Source organism: Oncorhynchus gorbuscha, linkage group LG17, assembly GCF_021184085.1.
Source record: "Oncorhynchus gorbuscha isolate QuinsamMale2020 ecotype Even-year linkage group LG17, OgorEven_v1.0, whole genome shotgun sequence".
In the NCBI taxonomy this organism is placed as follows: domain Eukaryota; kingdom Metazoa; phylum Chordata; class Actinopteri; order Salmoniformes; family Salmonidae; genus Oncorhynchus; species Oncorhynchus gorbuscha.
This window is the reverse complement of record NC_060189.1, coordinates 41,453,994-41,473,396: the sequence shown is the minus strand read 5'-3', so window position 1 is coordinate 41,473,396 and position 19,403 is coordinate 41,453,994. Positions and strand designations below refer to the sequence as shown.

The 19,403-nt window shown below is 43.1% G+C and overlaps 1 protein-coding gene across 3 annotated transcripts in view; it reads left to right on the top strand.

Moving 5' to 3' along the window:
* efcab11 (EF-hand calcium binding domain 11) overlaps positions 1-19,403 on the top strand; it is a 61,508-nt gene that overhangs the window by 8,548 nt on the left and 33,557 nt on the right. For 2 of the 3 annotated variants that reach the window (XM_046309566.1, XM_046309567.1), the window contains exons 4-5: positions 2,469-2,570; positions 9,022-9,112. In XM_046309566.1, the coding sequence (XP_046165522.1) occupies positions 2,469-2,570; positions 9,022-9,112 (193 nt within the window). The remainder of the gene's footprint in view (positions 1-2,468; positions 2,571-9,021; positions 9,113-19,403) is intronic. The other variant, XM_046309568.1, reaches the window with a different exon arrangement.

Genomic DNA, 19,403 nt, shown 5'->3' with positions numbered 1-19,403 from the left:
CTTTTTTAGATTAATTTATAGCGTGCCCGCAGTTTAGACGTCATTACAGTTTCATACGCTGTTCATCACAATACCACTTATGGCCACGACAGGCAGCCCTCCAACTGAGACGCAAAGTAGGGGGACCCATGCTGATGTGTAAGCACACACACACAGCAAAACATCCACCGTGCAGCATTTAGCCGCTATCTCCATTTAAAATGGGATGGTGGAAGACAAAACCAAACAAAGCAACCTATTCAGTGTATCATTCCAATCCATCCTGGTGAAATGGAAGGAAACGAGATAAAACAAGAGGGAACGCTTGATTTAGATTGGGTGTAATCGTTTTACACATTTCCAGTAATTAAAAGAATGCCTCACAAAAGGCTTGCGGTGCAGTGTAATTGTTATTGTGACGACATGCGGCCAACGCTTTAACTGGGGGCTTCTTGACATGCAGACGGGAGGGGGATAGAGAGAGTGGAGATGAGAAGGTGGCTGACTAGACAGATACGGGGCTATTGAAGGAAGATGTTAAACGGTTAAAGATTAGGAAGTCATTTCTCTTTTTGTTTTTAAAGCCAGGAGCTAAATTGTAATCTGTACATTGCCCAGTAAGAGAAAACGAGGGAGGGATTGAGGGTAAAGGGGGGTGAAGGGAAAGAATTTAGATAGTGGCATGGTTGATGCAATTAAATATTTCACCATCCTTTACATTTTCTGGGAGAGAGCGAGCGGGAAAAGAGCGGAAGAGAGAGAGAGCAATGAATTAAACGGCTCCTCTGGATGTGGTATGATTAGTAAATTGGTGGTGATGGTGGGAAGAGACAGAGTGGGTGGCTAACTAGAGGGAGAGATCAAGAATGTGTGTGGCTGGCTAAGAGTGAATGGGGCCAGGCAGTGTGGGTGTGGGCTTGGCTAGACTGTCTCTCTCTGTGGCTCATTTAAAGCACAGCCCCTCATAGGGGTTAAACAGAGGCCGTTGGCAAGAAACTAACTACCAATACTGTGTTCTACCATTGTCTTATGTAAGATAGCGAGTCTATTCCGACCGGCCCTGATCTTAGGTTGCGTGCTTGTGTGCTACAACACGGAAAGCAGGCACATAGTGCCTTCAATTTTTGCCATATGATATTTTAGCACTATGCTGATGGCTGGCTGGCTAGCTAGTAACAAACTGGCTGGCTAGCTAGTAACACTAGCTAACTGGATAAAGAGCAGTTAGGTTTAGAATGTTAAATCGCAATTTGCAGATTACAGCTGACAGGCTCTATCTATTGACTTAGCTAGCTGAAAAAACAGTTTAGCTAAAGGTCTGAGCTGCCAACGAAATCGTAACTGGTTTTGTTTTGTTTTTATTGTCAACTTACATTTTTTATGTTTACCATTACTAACTAATTTTCTGCTGATGATGCCATTTTCTTACCCGAACACTTTCGAGCCATTAACCTTTTGCGAGATATGAGCATCATCTTAACTCCGTTTAGGAGCCTGAGATTGTTTATCTAGTAAGGGAGTCCTGCTCTAGCCTATGACAGTGTTGTCCTGTGCATTGTTTTGTTATGTGTTACATGGGGAACCCGAGTATGCCTAGTAGGCTAGGTCTACTGTGTAGCCTAGGACTGTTATGTTTGTATTTGGAAATATGTTTTCAAACTTTCTTGTGTTGTCCTCTGAGTGGTTGTATTGTTAGATTTATTTGACAATTTCAATCTATCCCTATAGGAAGTCCTGTAGGAAGTTTTAGCCTCCACCTGCCCTTCTTTCTCTCACCCCTAACCGGTGTGCTAAGTATAGCGGACATGAGTCAGGCTCATAGTCTTGTGATGAGTTAGCCCTGCCTGCAACTTCAAAATCAGTGTCCCCCTCAGCACAAAATAATTTAATCTTCGTCTAATGGTCAAGACGTTGGTCTGTGAGAGACCGGGGACGTTGGTCTGTGAGAGACCGGGGACGTTGGTCTGTGAGAGACCGGGGACGTTGGTCTGTGAGAGACCAGGGTGCGTGCATGAAGTACTCTCAATTAGCTAGGCACGATTGCTGGATACGCTTGCCATGTGGTGAGTCATAGTCACAGATCTTTGGAAGGGGCCACCGTGCGGCTAACAGAATCAGAATCAGATTCAAAACACACACACACACACGACACCCTCCCTCATCCAAACACACCTCTATTCTTCCCTTCCTGTGAAAGCTTGGCACTGCTCTTTCCAGTTCTCCCTCTCGCTCTCTTGCTCTCTCTATCGCTCTATTCTCCCCAGCGCTGACTCCTTTTCTCCACCTTCTTTTGAAGCCCTGAGCGAGACTTGTGCTGAAGAAGCCCCCACACAGCACGCTTTCATTCACTGCCAGACACTCTGCCTGGCATTTCTGTGTGTGCGTGCATTTGTAAGGTGATATGTATGTTACTGTTACCACCATGTAAATGAAGAAGACTATTTATCTCCCTCTCTCTCTTTCCACCCTCCACCCCCATCTCTCTCTAGGGGTGTGTATAGAGATGTTTATGTGTCTCATGGGCAAGAAGTTGTCATCAGATGACCACTACCAGCAAACCAGACAGATCTTCAACACCTTTGATGTGAACTGTATGTACTGTACACCCCCCCCTCCATCTCTCTCTGTCTTGCTCCCATCTCTCTATCACTCATTCTCTGTTCCTCCATCTATCCATCTCTATCTCCACCCCCTTCTCTCAATCCCCCTTCTCTTTGGCTTTTCTTTCGCCAGAAGAGGGTGCTCTAGGCCTTGACGTACACACACACACACACACACACACACACACACACACACACACACACACACAATGCCTTCTGAAAGTATTCAGACCCCTTGACTTTTTTCACATTTTGTTACAAACAGCCTTATTCTAAAATTGATTAAAGAAATGTTTTTCCACACCAATCTACATACCAATGCACCATAATAACAAACAGGCTTTTAGACATTTTTGCAAATGTATAAAACTTGAAAAACAGATACCTTATTTATGTAAGTAGTCCAGACCCTTTGCTATGAGACTCGAAGTTGAACTCAGGTCCATCCTGTTTCCATTGATCATCCTTGAGATGCTTCTACCTTGACATGCTTCTACAACTTGGGAGTCCACCTGTGGCAAATTCAATTGATTGGACATGATTTGGAAAGGCACACACCTGTTTATATAAGATCTCACAGTTGACAGTGCATGTCAGAGCAAAAACCAAGCCATGAGGACAAAGGAATTGTCTGTGGAGCTCCAAGAGAGGATTGTGTCGAGGTACGGATCTGGGGAAGGGCACCAACAAATTTCTGCAGCATTGAAGATCCCCAAGGACACAGTGGCCTCCATAATTCTTAAATGGAAGCAGTTTGGAACCACCAAGACTCTTCCTAGAGCTGGCTGCCCTGCCAAACTGAGCAATCTGGGGCGAAGGGCCTTGGTCAGGGAGGTGACCGAGAAGCCGACGGTCACTCTGACAGTGATCTAGAGTTCCTCTGTGGTGATGGGAGAACCTTCTTGAAGGAAAACCATCTCTGCAGCACTTCACCAATAAGGCCTTTATGGTAGAGTGGCCAGACGGAAGCCACTCCTCAGTAAAAGGCACATGGCAGCCCGCTTTGAGTTTGTCAAAAAAGCCCTTAAAGACTCTCAGACCATGACAAATCAGATTCTCTGGTCTGATGAAAACAAAATTGAACGCTTTTGCCTGAATGCTAAGCGTCACGTCTGGAGGAAACTTGGCACCATCCAGTCTGGAGGAAACCTGGCACCATCCATCTACGGTGAAGCATGGCGGTGGCAGCATCATGCTCTGGGGATGTTTTTCAGTGGCATGGACTGGGAGACTAGTCAGAATTGAGGCTAAGATGAACGGAGCAAAGTTCAGAGAGATCCTTGATGAAAACCTGCTCCAGAGTGTTCAGTACCTCAGACTAGGGCGAATGCTCACCTTCCAACAACACATTCCACACATCCAAGACAATGCAGGGACTTTGGGACAAGTCTCTGAATGTCCTTGAGTGGCAGCCTTATTCAATTTTACAATAAGGATGTAATGTAGCAAAATGTGGAAAGTCAAGGGTTCTGAATACTTTCCGAATGCGCTGTACACACACACACTTAGTTCCCTTTTGTATCTAAACTGAAAAACAGAACACTGAAATTAATCCTCTGGTGTGTGTGTACGCTCTGTAGAAGATCATTCCCACTCTTTGTTCTGTTGGAAAGCACGAGTGTAATTCATAAATGTAACATTTTTTTGGCATAGTTTTATATCCGCAGGGGAGTGTCTGTGTGTCAGGTGACCGTGATGATTAACTCTGAAGTAAATGGCCCAGGGACTGTCTTCATTAACCCTCTCACCCGCCATTACAGACGAGGACCTTTGTGTGTGACAACGGCTGGTTTCTTTAATGGCTGCCTGAAACTGCATCCTCAAAGCATTTTTTATGGTGTGATGCTAGACACTGTGTGTCTGTGTCTGTGTGTGTGTTTGCATGTCTGTGTGTGTTGTGTGTGTTTGCATGTCTGTGTGTGTGTGATTCATGGCATACTGCTCGACTGCATTAATAATTAATTGGCTCTTTTGACAACAGCTTGATAATAATTGGGGTCTAGAATAATAGTGTGTTCACACACAAACTCAGCACAAACATCCCTTTTCAGGACACTGTCTTTCAAAGATAATTTGTAAAAATCCAAATAACTTCACAGATCTTCATTGTAAAGGGTTTAAACACTGTTTCCCATGCTTGTTCAATGAACCATAAACAATTAATGAACATGCACCTGTGGAACGGTCATCAAGACGCTTACAGAAGGTAGGCAATTAAGGTCACAGTTATGAAAACTTAGGACACTAAGAGTGTAAGAGTGTCTACAGACTCTGAAAAATACCAAAAGAAAGATTCCCAGGGAATGAGCATGCCTTAGGCATGCTGCAAGGAGGCATGAGGACTGCAGATGTGGCCAGCGCAATAAATTGCAATGTCTTTACTGTAAAACGCCAAAGACAGCGCTACAGGGAGACGAGACGGACAGCTGATCGTCCTCGCAGTGGCAGACCACGTGTAACAACACCTGCACAGGATCGGTACATCCGAACATCACACCTGCGGGACAGGTACAGGATGGCAACAACAGCTGCCCGAGTTACACCAGGAATGCATAATCCCCCCATCAGTGCTCAGACTGTCTGCAATAGGCTGAGAGAGGCTGGACTGAGGGCTTGTAGGCCTGTTGTAAGGCAGGTACTCACCAGACATCACTGTCGCTGGACCAGCCAGAACTGGCAAAAAGTGCTCTTCACTGATGAGTCGCAGTTTTGTCTCACCAGGGGTGATAGTCGGATTTGCATTTATCGTCGAAGGAATGTGCGTTACACCGAGGCCTGTACTCTGGAGCGGGATTGATATGGAGGTGGAGGGTCCGTCATGGTCTGGGGCGGTGTGTCACAGCATCATCGGACTTAGCTTGTTGTCATTGCAGGCAATCTCAACGCTGTGCGTTACAGGGAAGACATCCTCCTCCCTCATGTGGTACCCTTCCTGCAGGCTCATCCTGACATGACCCTCCAGCATGACAATGTCACCACACACAGAATGAGCAGGATGGCTGATTTCCTGTAAGACAGCGAAGAGCCCGGGTCTCAATCACATTGAGCATGTCTGGGACCTGTTGGAACGGAGGGTGAGGGCAAGGGCCATTCCCCCCAGAAATGTCCGGGAACTTGCAGGTGCCTTGGTGGAAGAGTGGGGTAACATCTCACAGCAAGAACTGGTTACATAATGGACACACCAGATACGGACAATTGTATATATACACCCACTCATCATGTATGTGCCTTAGTATTATAAATGTATATGTCTTCAGAAAGTATTCAAACCCTTGCAAAAAGGGCACCTATTCCCTTTGAGCATGGTGAAGTTATTCATTACACTTTGCATGGTGTATCAATCCACCCAGTCACTACAAAGGTACAGTGGTCCTTCCTAACTCAGTTGCCGGAGAAGAAGGAAACCGCTCAGAGATTTCACCATGAGGCCAATGGTGACTTTTTATCACAGTGCCATCCGTTATCACCAAAGCACCATATACTACACACCGCTGCGACCTGTATGCTCTCATTGGCTGGCCCTCACTACATATCCGTCACCAAACCCACTAGCTCCAGGTCACCTATAAGTCTTTGCTCGGTAAAGCCCTGCCTTATCTCAGCTCACTGGTCACCATAGCAACACCCACCCGGATCACGGGCTCCAGCAGGTATATTGCACTGGTCATCCCCAAAGTCAACACTTCCTTTGGCCGCCTTTTCTTTCCAGTTCTCTCCTGCCAATGACTGGAACTAATTGCAAAATCACTGAAGCTGGAGACTTATATCTCCCTCACTAACTTTAGCAGCTTACCGATCACTGTACCTGTTCACTGTACCTGTACACAGCCAATCTGTAAATAGCACACCCGACTACCTCATCCCCATATTATTACTTTTCCTCTTGCTCTTTTGCACCCCGGTATCTCTACTTGCACATCATCATCTGCACATCTATCACTTCAGTATTAATGCTAAATTGCAATTACTTTCACCTCGTGGGCCTATTTATTGCCTACGTCCCTACTCTTCTATAGTTGTACACCCTGTATATAGATTTTTCTATTATTCTTTTGTGTTATTGCCTGTACATTTGTTTGTGTAACTTTGTTGTTGTCGCACTGCTTTGCTTTATCTTGGCCAGATCGCAGTTGTAAATGAGAACTTGTTTTCAACTGGCCTACCTGGTTAAATAAAGGTGAAAGAAAAAATCTGGAGCATCAGCATTTGTGGGTTCGATTACAGGCTCAAAATTGCCAGAAACAAATACATTTCTTCTGAAACACGTCAGTCTATTCTTGTTCTGAGAAATGAAGGCTATTCCATGTGAGAAATTGCCAAGAAGATCTGAAGATCTCATCCAACGCTGTGTACTTCTCCCTTCACATAACAGCGCAAACTGGCTCTAACCAGAATAGAAAGAGGAGTGGGACGCCCCTGTGCACATCTGAGCAAGAAGACAAGTACATTAGTGCGTAGTTTGAGAAACAGACGCCTTACAAGTCCTCAACTGGCAGCTTCATTAAATAGTACCTGCAAAACAGCAGTCTCAACGTCAACAGTGAAGAGGCGACTCCGAGATGCTGGCCTTCTAGGCAGAGTTGCAAAGAAAAAGCCATATCTCAGGCTGGCCAATAAAAAGAAAAGATGGGCAAGAACACAAACACTGGAACTCTGCCTAGAATGCCAGCATCCCGGAGTCGCCTCTTCACTTTTGACGTTGAGACTGCTGTTTTACGGGTACTAATTAATAAAGCTGCCAGTAAATTATATCATAAATAGGACTGGTAAAGTTATGTCACACATGTAGCTAACAAAACATATATGAAAATGTCTGCTCTATCCAAAAGTACAATCAACTAATTGTAGCATTACCACAAAAATGGGGTGTCAGGTAGCCTAGTGGTTAGAGCATTGGGCCAGTAACTGTAAGGTTTCTGGATCAAATCCCCGAGCTGACAAGGTAAAAAAATCTGTCGTTCTGCCCCTGAACAAGGCAATTAGACCACTGTTCCCGGTAGGCCGTCATTGTAATTAAGAATTTGTTCTAACTGACTTGCCTAGTTAAATAAAATAATAATAAAAAACGCAAAAATGGAAGAGGCAAGTGGAAGGGGGAGAAGGTAAGGAACTTTTCTGTCAGCCCTGCATTAAAGACCAAAATTGGTTAAGGAAAATTTGTAATAAATAAAAAAGAATACCAGTTTCATTTAAAAACAAAAAATGGACAGCTGTGCCATACAGATGGCAAAATAGTTGGGAAGAGATTTTTGATGTACCGATTCCTTGGCACATTCAAAACTTTTATTTGACAAAATTCTTGCAACCAAAGAATTTTACGTACAGTATCTGGGGGATACAACCATCCCAGCTCTGCAGATTTTGCTGAGAAGAGACAGAACCATTAGATCATTTGTTTTGGTACTGTCCATATGTTGCTTGTTTTTGGTCGCAGGTTCAGGAATGGCTGAATAATTACAACATTTACCTGGAGCTCTGCAAATAGCTGTCACAAGTGTTGAGAGGAGTAGGCAGGAGACAGTTGCAGGTTTAGAACTACTACATTTATTAAAGCACTCAACAATGCAGGACTGAACCCAAAGTGCAAAAATAATAAAGTACTCAGGAAATAGTAGGAGAGATTCCTCTCAGGAAAACATGAACAAGAGGGGTTGCCAAAGCAAAGGCTGGTGTGACAATAGCACTGCTGGGTGATTTGGAAAGTCTTAGTCAATCGATCAATAATACAATTAGCAAAAATGTGTCTACTTTGTAATCTGGAGAAACTATAGAAAGGTTCAGAACTTTTGTTAAAATACTCCAAAAACATGCATCCTGTTTGCAACAAGGCACTAAAGTAATATTGCAAAAAAATGTGGCAAGCAATTCACTTTTTGTCCTAAATACAAAATGTGTTTGGTTGTCTAGCAATGATCAACAACCAATTTGACAGACCTTGAAGAATTTTGAAAAGAATAATCGGGAAAAGTTGCACAATCCAATTTTGGAAAGCTCTTAAATACTTTTGTAGAGTTGTAAATACAGTTGTAGTTGCTGCCAAAGGTTATTCTACAAAGTATTGACTCAGGGGTGTGAATACCTAGGCAAATGAGCTATTTCTGTATTTCATTTTCAATACATTTGCCAAAAACAATTTTTCACTTTGTCATTAAAATAAATCTATTTCATCCATTTTGAATTTAGGCTGTAACACAACAAAATGTGTCATAAGATCAGGTGTATGAATACCTTCTGAAGGCACTGTCGCTCTATCTCAGACAGACCGGATGTCTCTGTTCCACAGCCAACTCAGCTCTCTTTCTCTCTCTCTCCCTCGCACTACCACTTTTTGTGTGTGTGTGTGTGTGTGTGTGCGCCCATCCGTATGTGTGCACATGCATGCCTGTGTGTACGTACTGTTTGTGTTTTGTGTTTTTACACCTGTGTTTTCTCTTCTCTGCAGGTCGTGGTTTCCTGAAGCTGGAGGACTTTAGAACAGCCTTCAGTAGAGTGGCTCCTCGTCTGCCTGAGAGGACTGTCCTGGAGGCCTTCAGGTACTGGGGATGGGATGGGAAAGGGTTGGGAAGGAGTTAGGAATGGGTTTAAGTTTCACGTTTCATTAGTCATATATACACATGGTATACAACGTCCAACAGAATGCTTGTAGGTTCCCTCTCAATAATGCAGTAATAAATAATAAAGTAATATAATAAAAAGTCAATGACGCGGGTAGAATATAATAAAACATTTAGTGTAAATACAGGAAGGCACTCAGCAATTTATAGTACAATATGTACATGTGTGAATGTATTATATGTGTGTGCCTGAGTGAGTGTATGTATGCTAAGGTGCAGGTGGTCAGTTTTCAGCAGTCTGATGGCCTGTTGGTCCTTACTGTCGGGTAGAAAGTATCGGGAGGGAACAGTCTGTGGCTGGGGTATGTAGGGTCCTTGATGCTGCGGGACTTCCTCAGGCACAGTTTTGAGTAGATGTCCTGAATGGGTGGGAGCATGGCCCAAGTGATGTACTGGGTTGTCGTCACAGCTTGCTGGAGGGCCTTGCGGTCGTGGGCGGTGCAGGTCCCATACCAGGCAGCGTTGCAGCCAGGCAGGACGTTCTAGATGTTGCAGTGGTAGTATTTGGAGAGGAGGCATGCTGAATTTCTTCAGCTGCTTTGGGAAGTAGAGGTGCTGTTGCCCTCTCTTGATAAGAGTGGTGTTGTTGTTGGTCCATATCAAGTTCTTAGTGATACGTACATCGAGGACTCTCTCTCCACTGCAGTCCCGTCAATGTGGATCGGGGCATCTCCTCTCCCCTGCTTCCTGAAGTCAACAATCAACTCCTTTGTTTTGCTGAGGTTGAGGGAGAGGTTGTTGTCCTGGCACCACAATGAGAGTTTACAGTGCCTTCAGAAAGTATTCACCCGTTGACTTTTTCCACATTTTGTTGTTAAAGCCTAAATTTAAAATGTATTACATTTATATATTTTGTCAACAACCTACACAGCCCAAAAATATGCTGTCATGTGAAAGTGGAATGAGATTGTTTTAAAACTCCTCAATAATTATTCAACCCCTTTTGTTATGGCAAGCCCAAAAATGTGCTTAACAAGTCACATAATAAGTTGCATGGACTATCTCATATCTTTACCCCACACATACACTACCTTTCAAAAGTTTGGGGTCACTTAGAAATATCCTTGTTTTTGAAAGAAAAGCACGTTTTTGGTCCATTTTTGTCCACTACTGTTGTCCACTACTGTTGTCCACTACTGTAGCTGGAAACGGCTGGTCTTCAGTTTCTTGGCAATTAAAATAATGTAAATAAATAAATTCATCACGTTTGCAACAAGGCACTATAATACTGTAAAAAAATATATATATAAAAAAAACTTTTCTCCAGAATACAAAGTGTTATGTTTAGGAAAAATCCAATGCAACACATTACTGAGTACCACTCTCCAAACTTTCAGGCATAGTGGTGGCCACATCAAAAACATTTTTTTCATTTTGAATTCAGGCTGTAACACATCAAAATGTGAAATAAGTCAAGGGGTATGAATACTTTTGGAAGGCACTGTACCTCTTCCCTGTAGGCTGACTCATCGTTGTTTAGTGATCAGGTCGACAACCATGGTGTCATCAGAACTTGATGATGGAGCTTGTGTCATGCTTAGCCACGCAGTCGTGGGTGAACAGGGAGTACAGCAAAGGACGCATGCCTTGGGGGCCCATGTGTTGAGAGACAGTGTGGAGGAGATTGGGTATGGAAATGTGAAGGAATTGGTTATGGGTGGGAATGTAATTGTAAATGGGAAGAAGGGGATAGAAAGGGTTTTGGGATGGGAAATGGTTTTGGAAAGGGGTTGGGAATCCCATCAGGCTCTTTTACTGTAAATCAATGTTGGTATACATGGCCACTGTATCCCAAATGGTGGGTTTAGTTGTTCACACAGGTGTTCTCAGTCCAGTCAAATACTTAGTATTTATTTGGCTGTGAATTGTTGTTTTTTTTTACAGATTTTTCTGGTATCATAAGACATGGCAAAACGTGTAGAATTGCAGGAAATTGGCTTTAAAACTGAGGCTAGTTCTACATAAGGTTGCACATTTTTTTTTATTCACAAGAGCTCTGACAAAGGCGGTGAGGCCGATACGTTAGCTTATTAAATATCAGTGATACTATCAAGAGCAGTGTGTGGTTTCCTTTTTCCTTCATCTTGTTCAATTGTTGCCATGCACCTGCAAATTAGATTGCTCAGCGAGTGCCTTTTGAATTTTGCTTTAAAACTGCTAAAATGTATCTCTGCCAAAAATAGGGGTGTGAACAGTTTGGTGTTGCATGGGTTGCCAGGTGGGGATTTGTTACTATGCCGATAAATGACTATGTCCATCCGGACCTTTGACACCTAGGACATTTACAGTATGTGACTGGACCTTCTCAAATAGTACCCCCTGCCCTACATAGTGCACTACTTTTGATCAGGGCCCGGTTTCCCTAAAGCATATCAAGGCTAAGTTCATCGTAAGAACCTTCGTAGGAGCATACTTAAATCTCTGAGATGTTTCCCCAAACCATCGTTACTAATGTTGCACTTGAAAATACTTGTTGTTTACGGACTGCCTCAGACCACTCGTCGAACAGCTAAGTGCGTCGTTAAATATTTTTTTGCCCTTCCACATCACTTTATACACAGAAGATCTTGGCTAAACATAATCTCTCTGTGTCCGCCGATAACTTCAGAACAAAGTTGACTACAAATACAAAGTTGCCAATGTCTTTGCAATTGTTACAAACATGCAAAGGATAAAAATATGCTTCAAACGAAAACAGAGGTGACTGCATTAAAAGACGAATACAGTATAGGTTAGGCCTATATATTTCAATCATATTGAGATCAATTTAATGTCCATTCAATTGAGTTCTATTTTGTAATTGTAGGCTACTGTGTAACATATATGCGCAATGATGTGCGAAATCTACGATGGTGCATTATTATAGTGTAAACATTAGAATAAGCCACCTCAATATTTGCAGCCATCAGGATAATATATCTAGGAGCTGATAGGTCATCAAAAGTGGCGATTTTAACATGTCAGTATTGACGATGTGAATGGAAAAAGCTAATCAGAGAGCCCAGTCTCCTTCTCCCTCCCCTCTCCGGTCTCCTTCTCCCTCCCCTCTCCGGTCTCCTTCTCCCTCCCCTCTCCGGTCTCCTTCTCCCTCCCCTCTCCGGTCTCCTTCTCCCTCCCCTCTCCGGTCTCCTTCTCCCTCCCCTCTCCGGTCTCCTTCTCCCTCCCCTCTCCGGTCTCCTTCTCCCTCCCCTCTCCGGTCTCCTTCTCCCTCCCCTCTCCGGTCTCCTTCTCCCTCCCCTCTCTGGTCTCCTTCTCCCTCCCCTCTCCGGTCTCCTTCTCCCTCCCCTCTCCTCCCCTGTGTTCAGTTAGGCTACCTTTAAAACAGCATAACAGAGAGTAAAGGCAATGAATAGAGGAGGAGGGAGGGGGCCTGGCATGGAAAGTGGGGGAGAAAGGGGGAATGAGCAAGAGAAAAGGAAAATAGTCATATTTAGTGTGAAAGTGGGGAGTTTAAAAAAACTAAAGTGTGTTTGTGTGTGCGTAGAGTTTATCTGTGTGCCCAGGGCTGTGTTTAGTCCAGATTATCTCTCCAAAGTGATAAATAATAACACTTGCTCTGAGGGAAGGAGGGAGGAAGAGAGAGAACATGCTTGTTCTTCACACACTTCGGAATAAAACTAAAGCAAGTTCGTATATGTTGCAGTGTGTGTGCAGTAATGTGTTGTGTGTGTTCTCTCTGTCCTTTCAGTCCCTTGCCATGTCCTTTCTGTCATAATCACAGAACAATGGATCACAGAATCACACCATTAACACCACACAAGCATGTATGTTTGTGCACACAAGCATTCTCTAACACACACACACACACACACACGGTAAATACACACACACACACATTTACGGCATGCACCTGCTGCCTCCTTTTTATTTGCTCCAGATTTACGGCCGCGTGCCGCCGAGTTCCTGCTCACACACACCATTAACACAGCAACCGCTCGCCTGGTTACTGTCTCCATGACAACGTGGCAACGCAGTGCCTACCATCGCACCTTCAGCAGAACCTGCAGTTGTTATTCCCCCTTTCCTTTCTCTCTTTGACCCTTTTTTTCTCTCTTTTTTGTTAGTTATTTTTCTTTCTATGCTTCCTCCTTCCTTTTTCCTTCTCTCCTCTGTTTTCCTCACCCATTCCTCTCTGGCTTTCTCTCTACCTCTTTTGTTGTTCTTCCTCTGCTTCTCCTTTGTGGCTCCTCTCTCTCGGTCTCCACAGCACACTCGTAACCGTATACGGGTTAAACATGGCAGATTTGGGCAGTAATAAGCTCTTAAATTGGAAGGTAGTGGCTGTACAGCAACATGCTATACATGGCGTCAGAGCTCTGGCTCTGCTGTATGGGTTCTCAATGACAGCCGTTCTGAACTTGAGCACCGCATCTGACAAGAAGTTGCCCCCATCCCTCCCGCTAATTGGGCAACTTTTGCAAATGTTTTTGTTGTCTGAGTGATGGAAATGCTATAAATGTAAGATGTCTCAATGTGTTTTGCAAGAAAAGACATTGAGGATTATAATCAACACAGCTTTGATGTCGTACAAGCAAACACACGTGAGTCCAAATGTCCACATCCAATCTCCAAATCATATATACAGTGTCAACATTTAGTATCACTATGTTTGATGTACAGTTACAAGATGACATGTCACCATACCCTGGGTTGTTCTGAACAGAATGAGCCAATGTTTGTTTGTGAAGGAAATTCACTGCGGCATACACACCTGGATGCACTCATGACTCCTTTCTATGCGCACCAACATATGACCACCAATAGCCTTGTGAAAGGCTAACACTTTGAGATCGTACTTATATAGCTTAGCTAGTCATGTGTGTTGGCAATAGATCAAGCTTTTAAATCACATGACCCCCAGATTGTGATTTTTAATGGACCGTTTTTTGGATTATGTAAACAACGACAGTAATTGTGTGATGCTGGGGAGCAGGGTTGTGTTCCAGACGAAACAACTACAAGTGTGCTTGCTGTCGTTCCTCAATGGCACAGCTAGGAGAGCTAAAAAAGGTACCCCGGTTGAAGACTTTTCTTTGAGTTCTAAAAGTGCATTGAAATTGCTTAGGAACTGTGCACACCAGTTATTCCTCTCATTTAAACCATTGTATTTTTTTTGTCTTCTGTTGTACCAACCCCACATTTTCTCCCCAATTTGGCTCCTTCTGAGTCTAGGGTGACCGGTAAAGCAGCGGTGATATGGTCTCCGGTCTTTAAACATGTTCCTTTTTAAAATGAACAAATGACAATTTCTTCATTTCTACTTCTTCATAAACATGATTACTCCAGCCCTCCTCAGCTAACTGTTGTTATTACAAATCCACACTAGTGAAGAGAATGGATCACATTACACTGTTGTGAATTGAAACATTTCACTCTTATCAGTGGCTGTTTTTAATTGACTATATCTGAGTGCAGCACTTGAGTGGGAAAGATTAGTGGAAGTTTAACCAAAGACCAAAACGTGTGTGTGTGTGTAATCTGCAGGAAATGGAGCCTGATGAATAAGTGAATTAATTATCATTCCTAAATTAAACTTTCTGCTGTAGTTTGGTTCCTATTAAAGCAGTGCGATGAGGAGGCTGCTCTGTTAACTGTGTGGTAGAAAGAGAGAATATGCTAATTTACCCCACCATCAGTTCTACCCCTCCAGCTACTTTAAGAGGTTACACGGAGTACCTCTCAAACTTAGCTAATGCCTCTACATCGCAACTATTTATTCCCTTCATTCTGTTCCCCTCTCTAAGTTCCTCTTCTCTTCTCTTGTCCTCTCCTCTTTCTGTACATACAGTATGAGTGTGAAAGACAGAGGGGAGGGGGGTAGAGAGGTGGTTGGCCATCTTGACCGTAAAGAACCAGCCATGTGAGGGTCTATGCTCTTTTACGTGATTGTTTTGTTTAACTTCTTCGAGATGGGGGGTGCTCTTTTAATTTTTGGGTAAAAAACGTTCCCGTTTTAAACCAGATATTTTGTCACGAAAAGATGCTCGACTATGCATGCAATTGACAGCTTTGGAACGAAAAACTCTGACGTTTCCAAAACTGCAAAGATATTATCTGTGAGTGCCCCAGAACTATTGCTACAGGCGAAACCAAGATGAAGTTTCATACAGAAAATGCCCCAGATTCTGAAGGCGCTGTGTTCCAATGTCTCCTTATATGGCTGTGAATGCGCCAGGAATGAGCCTGCCCTTTGTGTCATTTCTCCAAGGTGTCTGCAGCATTGTGACGTATTTGTAGGCATATCATTGGAAGATTGACCATAAGAGACTACATTTACCAGGTGTCCGCCCGGTGTCCTGTGTCGAAATTATTGAGTAATCTCTCGGTCCATGCACGTTCCATTTCTTCAGAAGAGAAAGTCAACTGCCACGAAGGATTTATCGTCGATAGATATGTGAAAAACACCTTGAGGATTGATTCTAAACATCGGTTTGCCATGTTTCTGTCAATATTATGGAGTTAATTTGGAAATAAGTTTGCGTTTTAATGACTTAATTTTCTTTTTTTTTTCTTACCCAAACGTGATGAAGACAACGGAGCGATTTGTCAACACAATCTATTTTGTAAAACCTGAACATTTGCTATCTAACTGAAAGTCTCCTCATTGAAAACATCTGAAGTTCTTCAAAGGTAAATTATTTTATTTGAATGCTTTTCTGGTTTTTGTGAAAATGTTGCCTGCTGAATGCTAACGCTAAATGCTACGCTAGCTATCAATAGCTATCAATACTGTTACACAAATGCTTGTTTTGTTATGGTTGAGAAGCATATTTTTTTAAATCTGAGATGACAGTGTTGATAACAAAAGGCTAAGCTTGAGAGCTAGCATATTGACTTCATTTCATTTGCGATTTTCATGAATAGTTAACGTTGTGTTATGCTAATGAGCTTGCGGATAGATTTACACAATCCTGGATACAGGTTTTTTTCGTAGCTAAACGTGATGCAGAAAACGGAGCGATTTGTCCTAAACAAATAATATTTCAGGAAGAACTGAACATTTGCTATCTGAGAGTCTCCTCATTGAAAACATCCAAAGTTCTTCAAAGGTAAATTATTTTATTTGAATGCTTTTCTGGTTTTTGTGAAGATGTTGCCTGCTGAATGCTAATGCTAACTGCTATGCTAAATGCTACGCTAGCTATCAATACTGTTACACAAATGCTTGTTTTGCTATGGTTGAGAAGCATATTTTGAAAACCTGAGATGACAGTGTTGTTAACAAAAGGCTAAGCTTGAGAGCTAGCATATTGATTTCATTTAATTTGCGATTTTCATGAATAGTTAACGTTGCGTTATGGTAATGGGCTTGATGCTGTAGTCACGATCCCGGATCCGGGATGGCTCGACGCAAGAAGTTAATGGAGACGAAGAAGGAAGGATGTAAAGCCTCTCAGGAAAATGTCCATTGAACCTGATTACCATGGCTATGGAATAGACTTATCCTCTGCAAATAAATGTTTCTTATTTTCTTCACTCTCTCCATTCCTCATCAGTGAGTGCTCTTAATGGGGCAGATACTCGCCGATCTGTATCACTCTCTCACTTTCTCTTTCTCTGTCTTTCAAACCTCTTGTGTTTACCTGCTCAGGAGATGTCTCTATCAGCCCAGCCCAGTCTCACCCTTTTTTTTTTCATGAATGTTTCCTCTGCTCCCTAGTCTTCAAGGTATTCCTTTGTCTAATCACAGTTTCCTATCCAATTTTGTTATTTTTATGATTGAATTGTCCCTTTGTTTAGCAGGTGTCTGTTCTTCCATTAGCTGGTTATTTCTAGTGAAGCAGCTTCCTCTAGCATATTATCAGTGTATTTAAAATTATAATAAATAAAAAACACCTGCATCTTTGATGAAGAAGCTGACTGTCACAGTAGTCTTCTTCCAGCTAACTTAATATTTCCGATAGGTTTAAGTTTGTCGTTTAACATGTTCAGATTTCTGAAACTAGAAGTGTGCTGTTTTTAGCTTTGGTTATCAAGGTCGCCCCCTTCTTTTTCCAGATGTATTCTCTTCATTGATGCTGACAGTTTCCCTGGCTTGGGATCCCAATAGGCAGTAAAACACACACACGTCTCATTATAATTCCTGTGTGGTGGGGGTATGTGGTAGAAGGCTAATGTAATCGTCATGGTAACTCCGTACAGTAGCGAACAGAAGTCCCAGAGGAGTTGCCCCATTTCTTGCTCCCTGATACGTGTGTGTGTGTGTGTGTCAGACAGACAGTGCTGAGTTTTCTGTTCTCTCTGAGCTCTTGAACCCCGGGTCTGTGTGTGCGTTAACACGCGTATAACATGATAACAAGGTGTGGAGAATACTATTTACCTGCCTTAGGCTCCGAGAGATCTCGTCCTCTCTCCATCTCCCCTCCCCTTCTTTCCTCTCTCTCCCTTCTTCCTCACCATTCCCTTTCTCTCTCCCTCCCTCCCTCCTCCTGCAGTCCACCTGTGAGGAAAGATTCTAATCACGGAGATGAGTGGAGGAGCCTGAGAGGATGAAGGGATCAGATAAACGAGTGAATACATTAATTAAAGAGGGGAAAGAGAGGGCATCTATATCTGATGGGTCCTAGAAACCACTGCAGTGCTCTTTTAGAGAACCTGTGTGTGTGTGTGAGACGCTGAGTGGATCAGATGGCTGTTATGTGAGCAGTGCTTGTGTCTCGCCTCGCACTGATATGCCCTCCAGCATCACACACACACACACACGCCCACTAACATAAGCTCAAGTCTTTGATGTCTAAGGTTCTTTATTAAAAGCATTCCACGTGTGTGTGTGTGTGTGTGTGTGTGTGTGTGTGTGTGTGTGTGTGTGTGTGTGTGTGTGTGTGTGTGTGTGTGTGTGTGTGTGTGTGTGTGTGTGTGTGGATCCCTTACCCTAATATTTTAGCTAGGCAACAAAGTTTAGAAATAGGACGATTATTTGTTTCGAAGTTAGCTGCGTGCCTCAGAGCTCCGGTATCAAACGTAACATATAGCCCCGTTCACATGCTAGGAAGCTCTGAAATTTCCGACTTGCTAATTCATTGAACGCCGGCACGTGATTAACTGCAACCAGTTAGCATGTCGGACATGTCCTAGTTTCGACTAGGACGTGAACGCAGCATGATGCTGTGTTGGTAACCAATTGGAAATTTACCACACACTACTGAGAAGAATCCACTCCAACTGGTAATTACTAGTGGGAAAGAATGAATCGAGGATTATAATATTTTAGCTAGGCAAGTAAGTTTAGACATAGGCAGATTTCATTATTTAGGTCACAAGGGTCACCACCTTTCTGAAGGTGGAGTACATGGGCTGCCTTTCAAACCTTGGTGATAGTACCAGATATAATCGTCAGGTTAAACATGGGTTTATGATTCAGCAATCGGGGGGCAGAGAGCTGCAGCAAAAAGGGATCAAGCATATCAGCTCCATTAATCTTAAGCAAGGCATCTAGGACATCACACATAGTAAAGTGTATTGAAAACAAATTTTCACTAGAAGTTGACAGGTTAACTGTCGAGTCAGCTAGAGGCTGGCAGAGGGAAGAGCAGTCGATTGACTGACCAGGGTCAACGGCACCACCATTTCTCTCAAATGAAAAGCCTGCCGAGATTATAACATTATGATTAAGAGCATCTCTTATCCCATTCTTCTCAGTTATGATGACAGTCAGACAACTTGCTTCGGCAGGGAAGAAGATGTATTTCTACACTTCAGGGCAGTTACTGTTTTCCAAAATGTTGTAGGATCACCAGCAGTCAGAGAGAGAGAGAGCTTAAAAAGTAGCTTCATTCAGCTTTCTTAATCAATACAGTACATCTGTTTCTCAAGTGTCTGAAAGCTTGCCAGTCAACTACAAAGTCAGTTTTCCTTGCTTTGGCCCATGCCTGATTTTCTTCTCTGAATGAGCTTTGATAATTATGAAGAAAGCTCATACCCTTGGTTATCTTTAACTGTAAATTGTTTAAAAGGGGCGTTTTTGTTTGGAATGCTCTGGATTGACGGACGACAGCGTGTTCCCGCCAATATCCAGCGACTTGGCACAGGAGTGGGACAACATTTCACAAGCCACACTCAACAGCCTGATCAACTCTATGCGAATGAGATGTGCCGCGCTACATGAGGAAAATGGTGGTCAAACCAGATACTGACTGGTTTTCTGATCCACGCACCTCATTTTTTTTAAGGTATCTGTGACCAACAGATGTATATCTGTATTTCCGGTCAT